Source organism: Puntigrus tetrazona, chromosome 2 (genome assembly GCF_018831695.1).
Source record: "Puntigrus tetrazona isolate hp1 chromosome 2, ASM1883169v1, whole genome shotgun sequence".
In the NCBI taxonomy this organism is placed as follows: domain Eukaryota; kingdom Metazoa; phylum Chordata; class Actinopteri; order Cypriniformes; family Cyprinidae; genus Puntigrus; species Puntigrus tetrazona.
This window is the reverse complement of record NC_056700.1, coordinates 7236495-7256172: the sequence shown is the minus strand read 5'-3', so window position 1 is coordinate 7256172 and position 19678 is coordinate 7236495. Positions and strand designations below refer to the sequence as shown.

Below are 19678 nucleotides of genomic sequence, written 5' to 3'. Positions count from 1 at the left end.
ATCGTCACTGATGACGTAAGGAAGACGCTGCTGTCGAACTGAAACAATAATACGTATTTATCGGCCTTTCTTACATGTCCATCAGACAGCCAGGCTTCGGCCTGTAGTTATTTTCAATAACGCCAAATGTTCCAGCAAGAAGATCCTGGGTTTGAAGCCATACAATTATATAAAAATTGATATAGATATTGCAGGATGTATTTTTTAAAAAGGGAAAAGATAGGAGGAAGTGTACAAGATGATAAAGCATGTGGAGCACGAAGTACAACATCCCTTTTCTGATATATACCAATCAGATCTCCAAACGCTTTTGAATAACTTCAGCATACTTAAAAATGGAGTATTTATTACAGAGACACTAAAGTGAATGCAATGCATCAAAACACTTTATAGCATGCAATTCCAATCGTATAAAAATGCATTGAAGCTTAAATTTGTTAAGTTCTCCTTTTGTTCCTGATTGTCTTGTAACACATCTCTTGATTGTTCTGATTGTATCGTGATAAGCTGATATGTCTTGTGATGTTTGTGCTCTATAAGCACCCTCTATAGAAATACATTTTCGACTCTATCTGATGATCTACCTGATCGAAATAAGTGCAAGTCTTAAATGAGTACACTTGGGCAGCCTTTTATTTCATTAACATTTTATGCAGGTACGGTTGTAAAAAATATGCAAGTTGAGGTATCCAAGCACACGTTCGACACAATTACGTGCCGAGTCGTGTGCCAGAAAACCAGACGTTCATGCTTTGAACAAACTGAAACAGTAGGGTTTCTGCCCTGCACACCACAGAACTCTCAAAGCCTCACGCAACAAGATCAGCATTTAATGCAGACAGGAGCACCAACTCTGTCATTCACGTCTTTCAGATCCACTTCATACAGGCATTTTCAGTACGTGCAGTTCAAAACAATGTTTTAATCTTCTCCGTAGCTATGTTTAGTCAATATATTTAAAGAAATGAGCTAAGACGGATTTCCAGATGACAGAGTTCTCGGTACGTGCATAGTGTGAGAGCGCTGCTACAAATCACCAATCTTTGACCACATCCTCTTCACTGCAAACCACAGAATGCAAATGTCATCAACATAATGAGAGAAAACAGAAGCAGCAATGCTCTGCTAGTGGCCTCTTTATTTTTGTTGCATATACCTAACATTCGGAACATCATCTGAGAAGACCTGGTTTTGTTATTTCCAGTTTTTTGTTTAATCTAGTTGTATCCACACAATAACGTTCTTGACCTCCTTCTGACATGATGTTAAATTACACACCTGGACTGCTCACTGGTTACAAAAGTAGACACAATAGACCTGTCAGGCCGTGTCTGAGCAGCAAACACATCTCCACCCCCAGCAAATAAGACACACACTGCTTGTTGTATCAGTAAACAATGGGCTTGTGCAAACACACAAATGCGAGCATATACCAATACACACGGGTGTTATTAAGGACTGCGTGTTGTGACACATATAAAATATATGTAGTTCATATAGTTCATTTAAACTACGGCACACTTTCAACTAACATGCTGTATAGAGGACTTCGGTGTAAGACTGAGAGAAGGTGACTCAGTATGAAAGCAAAGAAAGAGATGTTTTTGAATATCTGAAGATTTATTAAGAATCAATCAATCAATCATTCACATTAGAAATGTTATAAATATTAGAAAAATGTAAAACTAAAATATATTCCTACATAGAAAAACATCACAGACAAGATTCAGTTGGGAGAGTTTGATCATTCCACAGCTCTACCAAACTGATTCACAACTGAACTGAGGTTAAATGTAACTAGTAACTAGCAACTAGTAGCTCAGGGCACAATGAATGATTTAGGAGGTTTTGGACCTCCGTGCATTTATTCTGTAAAGACAAAAAAAAATAAATAAAAATCAACAACTGCTGGGTTCTCCTGTACGGACAGACACAGTACAGCTGCCACCTCGTTACGTTCCTGCAGGGAAAGTACAATATTTAGATTTTTTTTTTTTGTTTGAGTTTTTAGTTTGTTGCTATGTATTTGTTAGGGTGGGTTGGCTTGCAGTGGCTTGCAGGCCCAAAATAAAAGAACAAAATTAATGACATGTCAACATTTACTCATCTCGTTTAAAACGAGTACATTCTTATGAGAAAAAAAAGATGCGCAAAAAGTTTAGGGTTGGTGTTGATGTTTTTGAAAGAAGCTTCTTGCACTCAAAACAGTTGTAATTATTCCATAAAACCTACAGACAAGTCAAATAATATGAAATATTATTACAAATTAAAATAGCTTTTATTTCCATTACATGAATATTTTAATAAACTTACCATAACTGTTTAATAGAACTACAGCTGACATTATTACATTAGTTAGATTAGTTTTCATCGTCACACATTCCTCCAGAAAGCATTCTAATATACTGATTTGGTGCTCAAAGAACATGTGTTACTATAATCAATGTTGAAAACGGCATTTTTGTAAAAACCACTGACAGTAAGAAATCTTTGATTAACAAAAATATAATTGATTTCAAATAGAAAACGTTTGTACTATTATAAATGATTAACTTAATGCATCATTGCTTCATTAAAGGATTAAAAAAAAAGATCACTGACCCTAACCCTTTGAATAGTGGTCTATTTTAACACTGGACCTCATTGACTTTCATTCTATGAAAAAAATATTTTTTTGTGCTCCACCAAACAAAGAAATGATGACCATTTTCATTTTAGGGTAAATATCCTTTTAAGCGATGTTAAGGTCAATAGACATTTAAAAGTCCACTGAACACAGAAGTGTTTATACACGGTTGTGTTACTTGCCTGTTCTGTGGGTGCTGGTGTCACAGAGTGATTGTTGCTCTTGGAGGGCCAGAGTCTGGTTAACAAACCTCAGCATACCTGACAGAGAGTCTAGATCTGGTTCTTCAGGTTGTTCTTGGTCGAGCATGTACGTGAGCGGATTAAAGGACATGTCTGTAGCGGAGGTGGCCTCGTGGGCGCTCAGGCCTTGCCAGGTCTGGTCTGGGGAGGGGGGCAGCTGCACTGCAGCCCGTACACTGGCTTTCAAACTTTCTGAAAGCTCCACGGAGGTGTCAGAGAAGGTATTCTGCCAGGAGGAGATGCTGGAACGTGCTGAAGTGTTTTTGTGAGAGGGAGGCGGAGAGCCATGAAGAATAGAGTCTTTGAGAGGAGGAGAGAGGGGGGGAGGAGTGCTGGGTTTGTGACGAAGTGTGATGTTGTGTAGTTCTGTGGCTCTTTCCAAGCTGGAGAGCTTGGCTTGAAGACGGGTGATCTCCGACTCCTAAGAAAACAGAAAAAAAGTGATTATTAAAAATCCTACGTTAGTTTTGTTCAACAACCTACTGAATTGTCTACCTAGACAGTTTATTTAATATTATAATTTTTTTAAAAGGGTAAGTCAGCTTTAATGGCAGATGTAGGTTTACAGATTCAAAGACACTGATTAGTGTTTACTTTACAGTACTCCCAATATGCTAAAATAGATCCTTTTTAAGTCTCATAATAAGTTCTTTCACGCTATATATTTTCTTAATTTCTACCCATTTGTTATTCACGCTTCAAGACAATGTTCAATTTGAATGTATTACTCATTTCGGTAACACTTTACAATAAAGGCATCTTGTGTTAACATTAGTTAATGTACAAACAATGACGAATACATTTATTACAGTCTTTACGTTAACTTTGTTAACATTAATTATACAGTTGTTCATTGTTGATTCATGTTAGCTTGCAATGCATTAACTAAAGTTAATAGCACAAGTTGCGATTTTAATAATACATTAGCAAATGCTGAAATTAAGATAACTAATAGTAATAAATGCTGTATTATTGTTCATTCCTAGTTCATGTTAACTAATGTTGTTAATTAATGCTTACTGTAAACGGTTACCCTTATATCTAATTATTATATTTTATTTAATAAAATAAAACAAATATGAGATTCAAGTGTGAACTGGATTACAACAGAGCTAAACTGTTAATAATTTAATAAGTAGTAGCAGTTGTACTTAACACAAGGCTATCACAATGGACAATATATTATTAATATTTAAGAATTGGTAATTATTTGCACAAATACTGTTTATTTTAACAAATATCATAATATAAATGCATAAAAGTTAAAACAAGAAGTTACGATTAAGAAACAATAAAACAATATAATAATATTATTATTAATAATAACAATGACAACAATACATTTAATAATCTAATATTGAATATATGAATACTATCATAAATATTACATTATATTACATTTATGGTCATCATTATTATTATTGTCAAAACTTTTGCAAAGTGAAAACAAAGATTTTTTTTAATCTAAAAAATTTAAGCATCTATTGACCAAGCAGTTATGGAGAACGTATAGATGCTTTAATATAAACATAATATGGAACTGTTGTATTTAGTTGTTTTGTGAGGCACAAACCAGTGAGTCATGCACCTTGATAAGCAGGGTCTCATTAGCATTCTGTAGGAGCTGTTCTTTGCTGTGAAGCTGAGCGTGTAGGCGAGCAGAGGAAGATCTAGCCTCTTCAAGCTGGTCTCGGGCCTGTTGCAGCCGCTGGCTCAGCTGCTCCTGAGAGTTACGCAAGCTGCTGGAGATCTGATCCGACACCTTCAGCAGCTGCCCACGCGTCTGCTGGAGAGCTGAAAGCTGGGAGGCAGAGAGAGAGAGTGTCAGACCCAGCAAACCCATCAACTGTCCCATGACAAATTTTCTGTTTCTCCAAACCTCTTTGTGGTGCTCCTCTCTCTGCTGCTCAAGCTCCTGCTGCAGGGCAGCTATGGTGGCCTGGAGTCTGACCTCAGTCTGTGTAAAGCGTTTCTCCATCACAGACATCTCTTCTCGCAGCTGATGAACTTCTTTCTCCTACAGAAAAACAACAGGTTAAGAACCACCGGTCCCTGAGAACATGAGAAATAGCTCATTAAAAAGGTAACTTTGACTGATCTGCTCATAAACAATGTACTAAAGTGTCACTAAGCCAAAGTAGTAAACTGTAGGCGTAAGATTATGGAATTTTAAGTATAAATTTACCAAGTTTCTTCAAAATATATTTTTTTTTTTTTTTTTTTTCTAAAGTCACACATCCAATTGACACACCACTGATATCATGATTAATATTCAGTAACCCAGCAGCTCACCAGAACATAGAACATTATTATATTATTATTAATATTCTTACCAGTATCATTGTTTTTAATTTAATGGAAACACTGAATGACCAGCAATGCTTCCTCTCATGTATGAAGTTTGAACTTCTCCTTTAGGCCCACGGGATGAGAATTGATGATAAATTTCCCTTTTTTTGTTTTAATGAGTTTACATGACTGCACACTGGTTTAAGAATGTGCATGTAAACACTGAGACCCTAAAGTGTGAAGTGAATGTTGGTGAATAGTGTCAAAGTAAAAGGTGCAGACAATTTACCTTCTGATGTGCTTGCTGGGTGACTTCACCTGTCTGTCTATTCAGATATTCACAACGTGTATGTGCTTCCTGCAGCTCCTGCACGGTCTTCTGGAGCTGCTCACGATAGACACGCAACTGCTGGCCATGTTCAAGAGCATCCTGACACATACACAGACAAACAATACAAGTTGAGACTAAACAATGCAATTAAAATGTTTCCCATCATACAGCAAGCAAAAAAAAAAAAAAATCTAACAATTGTTTGCCAGAACGACATGGCACCCATGATAAAATAAGAAAAAACAAAAAAACAATGTCTTTTGAAGATATAACCCGTTTAATTTCTGTATAGCAAGAGTTTAATGTTGTAACACTGTTACTTCTCCTTGTATTGTTCAATGTATTTATTCAATATAATTCAATCGATGTATCTAATTATTTAATGTAGTGTATTATTCAGATTTTCAGAGGATTGATGATTCATATTGGTTTCTTAAACTTGAATGTAAAAATAAAATTATATTTTGATATGGGGGTGAAAATACCTGGGTATGTTTTGACTGGGTTTGTAAGATTACACACTTGTCCTTGTTAAATACAAGGAAGAAAAAAGTCTACTCTTTCCTCACTACAGTATATACCATACCCTTTCCTGGTCCTCTTTAACCTGAATCTGTGACTTCAGCATCTCCAGCCTCTCCATCAAGAACTGTATCTGACCAGAGAGAAACAAGACTTGATCAGTTCATTTTTCTATTAACCAACTCATCTGTGGTCACTCTCAATGACTCACCTGCTGGTCCTTCTCTCTAAGCTCTTTCTGGCTCTTCTCCAGAGCTTCCTGTAAAAACTCCACATTTTTCTCCATTTCCAACTTATGTTCCTTAATGGCCAAATCCAGCTGCCCCACCTCAAGAGAGAACACAATGCTTTAGTAGAGTGGAGACATGGAGGTAACAGAGATCTTTTTCATGTTTGTGTCGTACCAGCTGCGCTCTCTGCTGTAGCTCCCCCTGTCTTTCTTTCAATGCACTGTCCAGATCCAGCACCTCATGGTTCCTCTCCTCCAGCTCCCTCTGACTCTCTCTGTAAAAAAAAAAAACATCAAATGATAGAGATACTGATTTCTTCATTCATCCATTTGTTTTTTGTTTGCATTAAATTTAGCATAGATTAGAACAAAGCTGAAGGTATGAGCAATTTTCTAGGTTAAAATACTATATCCTATATGCAAAGACCTCTTTAAATATATAAGAATTTGTTACGAACAAATATGAAATTGCATGCTGTCTGGCTTGAAGGGACTCTGTTAACTGTATTTATTTGATACAGTCAAACAGCCTTATGTGGAGACTGCTCAGTATTTTGTTAATTGCATTTGATGCAGAAATTTCACACCTTATTTTGAACTTCTGACCAGCTACGTCACAATACTAAAAGTACTGATCTACACATGCATGGGGTTTTGAATTTGTTCAATGAGTTACAAATTTAATTTTTTTTGCAACTCTGTTACAACCTAAAATTAACAGATGCCACAATCCACTGCTAATGTTATTAAATGTGACTAAATACACTTAGCTCAGTTTTGTGTCCAGTGTGCAACATACTACTGTCCACAAACATGTGATGAAATGTATGTGAACTTATAGAATAATATATAGTGCGAGTTGTGTGGATGTGTTAATATGTGATTATAACTTCTGTTAAAAGGAAACAGGTGTAGGTTGGGAAAATGTGGCCATTTGTTGACATTTCAACAAAATTCATATTCATGGTGACAAATTCTGTTATGAAACACTACTGTGGCTTGATTGAATATGTTTGAGGGGGGGTTAAGTGAGTGTGTTTTTAAAATCATGATTAGATCGAAAAAATAAAAATGTTGTCGGTTTGAAGGAAGTCTTTTCTTATGAAGTCTCTAAGGTTTTTGACTGAAAATTTGGAATATTGTTACACTTCAGAATAATTATATAGTGCAAGTTATTCCTCTGATAACACAGCTGAAATTTCATAGGTCATTACTCCAGTCTGCAGTGTCACATGACCCTTCAGAAGTCATGCTGCCCAATATTTTTGTGAAAATTTTAAACAGGATATTTAGATGAATGGAAATTTCAAAAGAATAACATTTATTGTGATATATATATATATTATTTATATATGAATTGTCATAATGCATAACACAATTAATAAAAAAAACTATAAATATATGTAATAAAGTCATATTATAATTAAAACAATGGATTTAGACAATATATTAGAGCAGCATAATGTGGTTTGTATTTTCAAAGTGCATGTACTGTATTTATACATAAAAAGGATGAAATGTTGAAAACTTGTTTTAGGAAAAAAAAAAGAAAATGGAATGACTTCACTGTCCATCAAGAAGAAAAAAGGAAAAACAGGATGCAACCATCAGAGGGTATTTACAAGGAAATATGTGTCCTTTTATGCATCCTATATATAAATATGATATTAAGGTTATCTAAAAACACAAAATGTGTTTTGAGGCTTTTATAGATCCATTATAATCTCTTTCAGAGACATATACGCAACAACATAAAGTGCTCAGTTTGGATTGTCCTCAGCCAAACATGAGTAAGGATGTTAGAAACCTCAGAAATTTTGTATATCCAGTGATGGATGAACTGATGTGGCTTCCCAGCAGTCGGAGCAACGTGGTGGAGCAGCTCACCTGAGCTCAGCAGCTAATTTATCGATGGTTGCTTGTTGTTGGTCTGACGTCAGCTGTGTCCGTTGCAGCAAGTCTCTGAGCTCCTGCAGGTGGTCCAGGGTATCCGCGAGCTCTCCACGCACCTCCTGCAACTGTCCCTCCAGCAACTGCGCCCGCTGCAATGAGTTCCTCCTGTCCATCTCACTACGGTGGAGCTTCTCTTCAAGGTCCATAACTGAGACACACAGAAAGGAAAACATAAGAATATTATAAAATAAAATATATAGTCTAATGGACTAGACTATGGGTGTCTCCTTGTGAGGTTCAAACCACTTGGGTAAGCTTTTCTTAAAGTGAGGTTTGCAAAGACCATTATAGTTTTGTTAAAAGTCACTGGAGCTGCAAACCAATGTCACTCTTCTTATCCAGCAGGCCTTTGGTCTCCTTGAGGGTCTCCTCCATCTGATTAAGCTGCGAGGCTTTCGTGGTGCTGTCTCTCCTCAAACGCAACAGCTCCAGCTCCATGTCTGACAGCTCCACTCGACACTTACTCATCTCTGAACTCAGCTGCCTGAAAAACACACAGAGCTTAACATTACTATCTTCTCCTCAGGTTTATTAACGTCCAGTTGCTGATAACTGACCTTAAATGAAATGGCAGAAAATCAAGTTATGAAAATCCTAGTTCTAGATCTGGCATTTATGTGAACAGACTCTATGTGAAGCGATTCCTTTCTCAGCCAAAACTATTTGCTCTTACAGTGTATATATAGAGAAAAGGTTTAGCAGGAGTGGCTAAGAATACAAAGGCTTTGAAGCCATTAAACAGTCACAAGATCATCTCAAAGGACACCCTCGGGACATGTCTTATGAAAAAAGTTCAGTGTTACAAATCAGGCAAACTGAAGCCAAAAAAATTTTTTTGTCATGTGCTTTCGCACTTTCTTTAAAAAGACACTCTGCTTGTATTATATGTTAATATAAATATAAAAACAGAATATGAAACAAACACATTTCCATATGGTTTTCTTTTTTCCACAATTATTCAGACCTAAAAATCTAAATGTCATGCTTTTCCATGCTACGTAGTAAGGAACCCATAAACATGCTTTGAGCATTCTATTTGAGCTGCTACACAAAAACGAATGGTGAAGAAATAACAAAAAGGTAATTTAAGGAACTGAAATGCCAGGTGGTCTCACGTTATGGAGCCGGAGAGCTCTGCAGCCTGTCTCTCCTTCTTCTGCACCTCCTGAGTGACCTCCTCCACCTCTCTCTCCCTTTTCCTCAGAACCTGAGATAAGGCAGTGCGCTCTTTCTCCAAATCTTGTTCCAACTGGGACACCTGTGGGCAATCAGCAGATATTATTCCACTATCGACAAAGATGACATTATGTTTTCATGCAATAAGGTCATGAGATTGTTGTGTAACCCATTTTTTTCTAACTTTATTTAAAATTAAAGTGACATTGCCAACAGGATGAATAATAGGACAATAGGTTGACATGCACCTGTTTATTTAGTAACTAAGAACTGTCAATAGAATGTTTGAAAAAAATGTGCAATATTCAATGAGTGATAGTTGATGTAGTGGCAAACTCTTGATTATTTGGAGTAACCAATAAATAGTTTAAAAAAATAAATAAATAAAAACAGAAACATGCTTTAACAAAGTAAATGGGGTCAACTCCCTTTGGACGTTCAGTACAAAGGGGTTTTTTTCCTGGAAAAAAAGCTTGTTTTGTGCTGGATCAGAACAACCCTTAGGCACAACTATACATATCTTCAAACAAATTAATAACTTATTTATTGATCAGGTAATAACAAAGACGTCATTTAAAACAAATAATACTAATCAGGATAATGATACTAAATATAAAATCATGCATGACACAGTGTCTGACAAGTGTCTATAGTTATATGTTTTTTCTAATAAACAGTGTCTGCTAGTCAGAATATATGCTATGTCTGATCTTTTAATGTGAAGCCAAACAATGTGACCTAAATGTGAAGGTTTGTGGAGTGCATGTATTATATGTTTACGCTAAATTGGAAAGCAAATTAATTCTATGACAAATCTTCAAGTGTAAGCATTCCCACCCAGGGAAGTTTTTTTTTTTAACAATGTACGATTTTAAAGTTTTAATAAAAGTTTTGTTGCTTTTACCATGAATATCTCTAAGCTAGTTTTTCACTGTAAAAATCCTTTACTTTGGGGCAAATGAAGTCACGTCGACTTTCACGTCAAATTGGGGCTGATTTCACGTCAGTGTCACACATACATCCACAGTATAGATAGTGTACTGAAATCCGGAGACCGGACCCCACAGATCAGATCACACACATTTATCTGACCTATTTAAATTCTACACAAAAATCTGTATTTTTCAGCTCTACTAAGGAGAACAAACATTGTAAACTGTTAGGCAGCCTCAGCATTTTAAACAACACTGATAGGCGTATAATAACCATTACTAAAAATTATAATTTTTGGATAGTAATGTCACACCACAAGAGTGGTGTTATTAGAGTACAAGAGTTATTGTTTTTATTAGGTGGTGCTTTGTCTATTATTACAGAAATTTGATATGTGCTAAGTATTTATGTGTTTTCTACGGTCTACAATCTGCCAGGAAATCAGAGTACGAAATAATAAAAAAAGCAGTTCTTGGCCTTATTATTAAATGGGTCTTTGTCTGCAAATTCACTTTTTTAAAAATGTAAGTTACTGTATAATATTGAGGTTTGAGCATAAACAATATCTTCAAAGTTGCAGCACTGAAAGTTTAATGCAAAATCTGGCAGTTTTATGCCTACAAAAACGACTCGTAGGGACTACAACGAGCTATTTCCCAGGTTCATTACATCACAAACCTAGACAAACCTGTCCCTGGGAACACGCAGCAAAGGGGGCAAGGCCATGCTTTAGAGAACAGGAAAAGAAAACTAGGGGTGCACATAAAAAAATCTATTTGTATACGAATCTCAATACTGTCTTCTAATGGATTCACAAGTTTCAAAACCAATGTTTTAAAGCAGCGGTTCTTAATCTTGTTCCTCGGGTCGCCCTGTTTTGTACACGCATTGCATCTCTCAGATCACCAGACCAGCCCAATGAACTGTTCTATTTATACACAGCTACATGTAAGTGCATGCGGTTGTCATACTGTTTTAAAGCTTTAATCAGGATAAAGCCATATATTAAAAGCTAACAGAAGCAGTAGCATTTAGAAAAAAAAAAAACTGTATTCAGTTCAACCGGAGTACATGCCGCCGAGGTCAAGGGTGGGAAGTTAAACTTTTTAGGCCTGAGAAACACATTTTTTTTAAATGTACTGATATTTGTTGGTTTTCCAGAACCTTGGGAACCCTTGTGTGTGTACCTGGGTCTGCAGCTGACTCTGGCTCTCCTCTAGCTGAGCGATACGTAATGTGCTCTCCTGTAACATGGTGTGCTGGTTCTGGATAGAGTGCTGCAGCTGCAGGTTCTCCTCACTGGAGCTCTGATAAGCCACACGATTCCTCTTAAGCTCTTCCTGCACCTGGCAAAGCTGACAAACATGCTAAAATAAATGATACATTGGCCAACGGGAGCTACTAACTGTCATTCAAATAATGTTCCCCGGGAAGAGGAATTCCTAGCCCTAGTGACTGACCTCACTGTTCTTCAGCTCCAGCTGTCTATCATGATGTTTCTTTACATCCTCCATCTGCTGGAGATAACGATTTAGCTCCTCTTTACAGGAGGACAGTTCAGTCTGCAGGTTCCTAACCTAGAAATGAACAAAACAGAAATTACAGTCGTGTCCTAACCAAGTCTGGTCCAATAAAGCATTAAATCTCAAGGGTTTAATCCTATATCTCAACAGCTGCATAATAGTTAGCAGATGCCCTTATTGGCTACAACACTTTCTCCTTTGAGGACTGAATGATTACTAGAAATCCTTTTTCCTTAATGCGGATCTCTCACCAACAGCTTTATACTTCTATTCTCTGCTGTTTCTTGTCAAATTAACATATTTTCCGAGGTGATAATATAATGTTAAACCTAGAAAAATTGTTTTAAAATGGCTTTAAAAAGTGTTGTAGTTTCAACACTTTAGTGTCACTGTCTTTTTGTAGTAACTCACTTAGTTTAATGAGTGGATAGACAATGTGAGGAAGCTCAAGGTAAGCTGCATTGAAAACAGATGAGGGCACATATATTTCATATTATTTTGTCCACAAAATGATAAAAGCACAAATTAAATCTATGAAGACTGCACAAAAGAACACAAAAGCACCCAAACAGAAGAAGTTAGAATCCATCATAATTAGGTAATGTTAAATATTAATACTGCCTTAATAAACATTTTGCTATGTAATAATTAGAGCAGAAATAATGAAATATCTCTGAATATTGTATCGGGTGAATAGGGGTGATTGAGTCAAAAAGGGGTATAACCACTGCTTTAGACAAAGCAATGTAAATACCGTCCGCTTCTGTTCACAGTGCTGAGCAAACAAAGTAAAAACAGTTACTCAGTCTCACCATTGAAGCAGAGTCAGCAGCTTGTTCTTCAACATTTCTAAACGCCTCTTCACTGCATTTAGATTTTGCCTCAAAATCCTGTCCAAGAAACAAAGGCATACTAAGCAAGAGATTTACACAAACTTTATTCACACTGTTAACATGTTTCAGTGCAATCCAAAAGTCTGAGTAAAGTAAATTCATTTGGTTACTGACCAAGCAATAGTCAAAAAATATCCTCCTGCTCAGAACACAAGAGTTTTTTGGGTTCAGTCTATACTCCGGAGTTCTGCAAGCTTATAAATCCTCTCATTTAAAAATGTTGTCTATGCTTAGTTTGGCTAAGCACTCTCTGGCCTAGCCCGCTAGTACAGTAGCCACACCCTGAACTCTTGCTATTGGCTGTGCATGGGTGAGCAAATAAACATAGAATAAGATTATCAATGCATTCAGATCAATTCTGACTCAGATTTTTTATGTAGTCTCAGACTTTGGAAGCCCACTGTATTCATGGAATGAGTATGCATTAAAAGCAAGATCTGACCTGAGTGAGCTCATCTATAACAGCCTGTAGAAGAGCAGCTCTCTGCTGTGACTGCTGCTTCTCAGTGTGAAGATCAGTCACATTTTGTTCTAGTTCCTCAAATTCAGTCCGTTTCTGAGCCAGAGACAACTGTAGCTGAAACCCACAAACACACAGTTAAATTATTATTGTTTTTTACAAGTTTAATAAAATTAAATGCATAAATGCATACATACCACCTCAATCCTATCCTCCAGTTCTTTGCATTTGTGTGACTGTGCAATCTTGATTTTCTCTATAGTCTGCTGGTACTCTTTCTGTTTCTTGTTCATGACTGACTGGTAGTGCTGAATACTGCTAGACTTTTCCTAATGTAAGACAGAAACACAAAGTATAGATTTGCAGTTTTATCTTGAAATCATGAATTGCTCTGTGTGTGTGTGTATATGTTACCAGAAGATCTTGTTCAAGCTTGCTGGTCTTCATTACAGCCTGTGAATAAGCAGCACTCTTCTCCTGCAGCTGTTTCTCAAGGACAGTCACGCGCGAACTCTTCTTTTTTAGCTAATGAACAGAATATTGCTCAGTTAGATTACTACACTTCAGGAAAATCCAAAACAACAGGTAAAATAAAAAAAGGTTTTCTTTTATCTCTTTTAGTGTATGCGTTTCCCTGGTTAGAATACTAATTCTCAATTATTATGGAACTGTAAAAAGTAAAAACATACTGCGAAAACCAAACAATATGGGTGGTTTAGCCCTCCTTAATTCTTTATTGTATTACTGGGCTTTAAAAAGGCTCTACACTACACTGGATTCATTAGAACAGTAGACAATGATGACTTACAAATTATCCCTAACTTTCACAATACACGTTAATTCTTCATTCCACTCCTCTATACTGGACAGTTATGCCTATTGGAGGGTTCAGGATCTCCTTTCGGAGTTTTTCCACCAAAAACTTAATTTCTGAGGTAGTTTGTATGTTATTTTTTATTTAGTAACAACCAGAAAAAGACATTTAACATAAAAGATGTTTGCATATAGTCCACAAGAAAAAAATATAGTTAAATTCATAAAAAATAAACTTTTTAATACTGTTGTTATCTTAATTATTCTTACAATTTCAGTAATTTGTAAAGTGACTTTTCCTTTTTTCTTAGTTTTTTTTTATGTTTCAATAAGTACATAGGATTTTTATGTAATATAATTACATAGGATTATGTAATATAATATTGCCACATCAAATCCTGCATCTTTATTGAATAAAAGTATGTAGTTTGACTTAAATGGAAGTTGTGTTTACATTTTGATGTCATGGTGACATATTCTCAAAAATTCAACACAAAAATGTTGATGTTAGCCAACAAAACTACTGTTACACTGTTCTGGTGCAGGAAACACTGATTTGAAGGGTCTCTAACCTCTTTCTCTAAGGAGGTGGCCTGTGTAGCTTTGTCCAGTAGCTGGTTATGGAGCTGTTGGTAGTGGGAGGATCTCTCTGTGATGGAGGTCTGCAGTGAGGAGATCTCCTCCTGTGCTCTAGTCAGTCTCTCTTGTAGGCCCTGAGCAGCACTGGCATGCCGAGTCTTCTCCATCTCAACCTTCTGAAGCACCCCCAATAGTTTCTGATAACGTTCACCTATATGATAATAGAGATTAAAATAATACAAATGATAAACAATTGCATGAATAAATGAAAGCGGACAGTCTCAGGAAGAGTTACATGCTCACCAGGTTTGTGTTTGAGAGATTCAGCGGTGCTTGTGTAAGACAAGTCAGGCAGCAAACAAGGGTTCACACACAGTGCACCCTCCCGATTCTGAAACAGATTCCACAGTCATGAAGATATTTGAAAGAACTGCCCAACTGTTTTTGCCCATAAAACTAAAATCAGTGAGGTCAAACTATGTGTTAGACACCATAACTTTCAATGCCTGAAAATAAAATGTATCTTATTTTTTTTTTGTTCAAAGAAAAAAAAATGCAGGTTTGGAAGTACAGGAAAGTAAATAAAGGCCAACTATAATACAGTTTTGATAGAGCAGAAAAGAGCAGAAGAGAGTCCATACCACAACTACTTCTCCTCCATCCTACAATGAAAATGTAGTCATTGATTACATTAATTACCCTAATGTCATTCCAAACCCATAAGGCCTCCATTCATTTTCAGAAAACATTTTAAACTGATAGGTTTTCATGTAAATGAAAACTGTATCTGTGTGGTTCAGCTGACAGAACAACGTTCACTATTTGCAATCAGTAGATACTCTCCAAATTGGAACTACAGTGACGCAGAGGAGACAAATTGTTAAATAAAGTCATTATATTTACTTTGCATACAAAAAGTATCTTTCTAAATTTATGGTGGGATCTCTAAAGTCACATGGACCTCCTTGGTATGTATCTGGAAGTCGATCATGTTAATTCCACTGCTGTCTAGGGAGGGTCAGAGAGCTCTCAGAATGCAAATAAATAATCTTAATTTGTGTTCTGAAGATTACAGGTTTGGAATGACATGAGGGTGAGTAATTAATAACAACATTTTTCATAGAGGTGGCATAGAACACTGTCATCCATCGGGGTAGACACTAATACAGCTATCATTACAATTATCGAGACCTTAAATGAGAACTGAATGTGCATTTTTAATGTTCATTATGCCTTTAAAGCAGTACAGATTTTAAAATGCAAGTGTGTGTATTCCAGCACCTCTCTCACATGCAGAAAGTCCAATATGCTCTCTAGGCTGGTCAGCTCGGCCCTGTCCTGGTCTTTCTCTCTGAGGGCATGAGCTACCCTCTGCTCTTGACATGCTGTGAGGAGCCGCAGGTCCTCGTTGTCTTTCCTCAGCCCTGCCATCTCCTGCAGCTGAGCTTCCTTGTCAGCTAGATTCCTCTGCAGCTGATCTGAGAGCCGCTGAACCTGAGACTGCAGCTGCACATGCTCAGTGGAGAGAGACTCAGAGCGGCTCTGAGCTTCCTTCAGCTCACTGATCAGAGAACAGAAACGGCAGTAATTAGCATAAGCAGTTTACCTTTTACAAACAGTCTAGAAGCTAATCAACTGACCGCTTCATTTGCCAATTAACAGATGATGTGCATTAAAAGATTAATTATATAATCATTTGAGTATATCAGTAAACAGTATGGTCTCTTACCAGATGTTGTGACATAGATCATCTTTCTCTCTCTCCAGCTCAGCACACTTCCTCTCCAGCTCCTCTCTCTCTCCGTCACACTCCATCAGACTGACTTTGAGTTGGCCCTCACTTTCCAACACCTTCAACAAAGACAAGACATTCATGATACATACAGCAGGAAAATAAGTTATTACTGCACGATTCCTACGTTAAATTACCTTCCTGAGTTTTTCAGAAACGTCCTCTTTGTATTCTTTAAAGGTCACTGTGAGCTTCTCTGCATTTCGAAGTGCTTGGTTCCTCTGCTGTTCAGCACTTCGAAAAAATATATATATTCCAGATTTTAAGTTGTGGGTTTTCAGGAATTACAAAAACACTTCTTGTAAATTTGAGATAACTTCAGCTTTAAGGTGATTACTGTTTTCTTTAGTGTAACTAATCTTGTACCGTTTTCCCAGACGTGCTCTTTCAGCTAACTCAGCTTTAACGACTCTCAGCTCATCTCTGAGCTTCTCCACCAGACGGTTACACTGCATCACTGTCTGTTCTCTTTCTTCCAACTTCTGCTCTGCAGCCCTGAAGAGACAAGAACATGCTGCTCCAAATATCTGACAAAAAAAAAGCATCTGAATCTTTTCAAGCAGGACGTAAGTGGTAGAGAAGATGAACTACTCTAAAGCTTTGGTTTGGGTTTCCAGTTCTGCCTCGATCCCAAGGATCCGCTCCTTCGTGTCAGACAAACTGGAGGTCCTGGCTCCCAACGTGGATCCCAACAAACGGATCTATATAAACAAACAAATCAGTTAACAATATAACCAGAGAGAAGTTTGTTGAGTCACCAGAAGATTGAGTTATGACATAAAGAGAACTATAACATGCATTTTCATATATTATTTAACGGCAACTTGAAGGTGTCAAAGTGTTTTTAAAACATGATGCTAAGCTGTCTGTATGGTGATCAAAACGAAAAAATGGCATATAAGAAAAACAAAATTTAATTAAAAGTTAGTTTTTTGGAATAGATTTTAAACTAACTTTTAACTAAGTTCTTAAGACACAGCCTTCACATAGTAGCTGTGTTTAGGTCCCTGCTGAGTCAGGGACCCGAGTTAATACAAATCATTGATCTATTTCATAAAATTGATTTGTTGATGATAAAATTATGATTAAAAAAAAAAGGAAAAAAAGATTATCAACACAAAATAAAGATTTGTTCATGAATCAGACTTCACTACTTCTCTCATGAACGTGCCAAAGACTACTTGGGTGGATGTTTATATAATTTTTTTTTAGTTAACAGCAAATTTATTCTTTGGCCTGTTTCCAACATAGAATTACCATATGGCTTCAGAAGACTGGGAATATTGAGTACAAATTGCATGGATTACTTCTATAATAATTTACGATTTAGTTATTTTGCAAATTCACAGAACCAGTTTTCACTCTCTTTCATTAGAAGTAACATACACATACACATACATATAGAAACACTACATAGGTAAAGAATATTTTAAGCAGTGCAATTTTTTCAATAGTGATGGGAAGAAATGTTTCTTGAGCATCAAATCAGCCTACAAGAATGATTTCTGATAGATCATGACAATGAAAAATATTAAAACAAACCTTCCCCAAATTTTTAACAGAAGTGTACCTCCTCCGAAACCCAAAAGGCTGGCAAAACTGACACCTTGACCAGTCGCTATGTGATTACCTTTGACTTTGAACTGACTAACTCAAGCTGAGCAGCTTCTATGTCACTGATGAGCTTGCTGTTCTCCATGGCCAGAGAAGTGTTCTCCTGCCTGATGGTAATAAGCTTCTTCCTGAGTACAGACATCTCTGTCTCCATGTCTCTGTCTGACTACAGATGAACACAGAAAATACAGCTCAAAATGAGGCAAAAATAACTTTGGTTGGTTTTTATAAACAACAAGCATTTAAAAGTTCATTTATCTGCTCAGTATCTCACCCTGAAGTCACATGCACACGCCCTCTTTTCAGGGTGAGAATATGCTCCTCTTGGTAGTCCAGGATCAGGTTTCTGGAGGTCTTCTAAAGTAAGACGACCTGGGAATCCGTCAACTGCACTTCTGTTATTATTCTCACCAATGATGTCATTTCCTGATTGACTGAAATGAGTGGCAGTAAAACTCTTAATTATGAAATGCTACCACCACAAAAAATGCAATAATACTTAGCAGTAGTACTGCATAATGTCACAGTAATTATTTATAAGAAAAATGTAAAAACAGGCAACACATTTAAAATTGGCCAACGCAACATTTCTAAGACACTTTTTAGTCTCAGAAGGGGAACAATGAACACAAAAAAATGCATTTTGAATCATAACTGAAAGAGCTATTATTAAGTAAAACCCACAGTGCATTTCAGCAATCCTCAACAGACTAAATGCCTCACCTCAATTGTTCCCCCAGTGACTGCAGGTTTTTCTCTGTTAATCGCAGCTGATTTCTCAAGGAAACAACATCCTCTACCAACCCCCTGTTGCCTCTGAACATTGATGATTGTTGTGAAGAGCCCTGTACATAAAAGTTATCTTTGTTAAATGGAGTTGGCTAAAAACTAACAAAAAACGCGCACTGTTCGTTCTTGCTTTAAACATTTTCTTATTTTAATTGACAGCGTTGTCTATTTATGGTACCGAGTACTGAGTTATCATACCTACCTTACACTCAAGTGACCTGGCTTCATTTCATGTAACTGTTCAACAGGTTGTCAAGGAAGACACGGCCACTCTATCATCGTGTTTTTCCCATTGGTTTTCGGTGGGTTGACTGACAATATATTTCTATACCAACGAATACCTACTTATAGGCATGCCCAAACAACAGTTCTGGGCAGAATACCTCTTATTTCAAGTCAATTTAGCCTAGCATTCATTGCACTGAGATCTAAACAAAACGCGCTGCCATCGTCCCTTCAATTGATTGGCTGAGACGAAAAACCGTCCTCAACAGCCGTGACGTCATCCTGACGCGACAGGGCCGCGAATGACAGCGCGACTAGCGCTAAAGATCTCCTGCCGTTTTTATCATAGATATGTGGTTTTCGTAATATTTTTATTTACGTCGTGACAGCGCGAATATAACAAATTTTTGCTTTGTTGCCGCTTTCATAATATTTTATTTGCATTGTAGCATATTGTACGATGTGAACAACAGCTGCTATTGCTTCGTTTGTTTGGATAAAGTTTGTCAAAGATTTGAAGAAAAATCTTTGACTGTTATAAACAATCTCTGCTCGCCTTATGTATTCCCCGTCAAGTTATATTATATAAATTAGAAGGGCCATAAAATATTAATTGCCTGTTGTAATTGTTTTTATTGGTAATGTATCAATATTAATAACAGCACAGTGTTGTGGAGTAACTAGTTATA

The 19678-nt window shown here is 36.7% G+C and overlaps 1 protein-coding gene across 3 annotated transcripts; it reads right to left on the bottom strand.

Annotated features, from left to right (window-relative positions):
• Nucleotides 1–1601: 1601 nt before the first annotated feature.
• On the bottom strand, nucleotides 1602–19234 carry ccdc18 (coiled-coil domain containing 18). Of its 3 annotated transcripts, none has more exons than XM_043223526.1 (28): nucleotides 18967–19234; nucleotides 18699–18820; nucleotides 18250–18409; nucleotides 17992–18141; nucleotides 16953–17062; nucleotides 16728–16856; nucleotides 16499–16595; nucleotides 16299–16420; nucleotides 15851–16130; nucleotides 14873–14960; nucleotides 14563–14780; nucleotides 13592–13702; nucleotides 13375–13506; nucleotides 13160–13294; nucleotides 12637–12714; nucleotides 11762–11878; nucleotides 11489–11656; nucleotides 9308–9450; nucleotides 8513–8676; nucleotides 8127–8340; nucleotides 6415–6514; nucleotides 6222–6338; nucleotides 6075–6143; nucleotides 5447–5587; nucleotides 4748–4885; nucleotides 4457–4669; nucleotides 2809–3289; nucleotides 1602–1960 (listed from the first exon to the last, which is right to left on the bottom strand). In XM_043223526.1, the coding sequence occupies exons 2-28, from the start codon at nucleotides 18797–18799 to the stop codon at nucleotides 1953–1955; spliced, it is 3984 nt and encodes a 1327-aa protein (XP_043079461.1). In that variant the 5' UTR covers nucleotides 18800–18820; nucleotides 18967–19234; the 3' UTR covers nucleotides 1602–1952. The 3 variants fall into 3 exon arrangements, with proteins under 3 accessions (XP_043079461.1, XP_043079469.1, XP_043079474.1); XM_043223534.1 differs by having other exon boundaries at nucleotides 15860–16130; XM_043223539.1 differs by lacking the exon at nucleotides 18967–19234 and having other exon boundaries at nucleotides 18250–18332.
• Nucleotides 19235–19678: the final 444 nt, after the last annotated feature.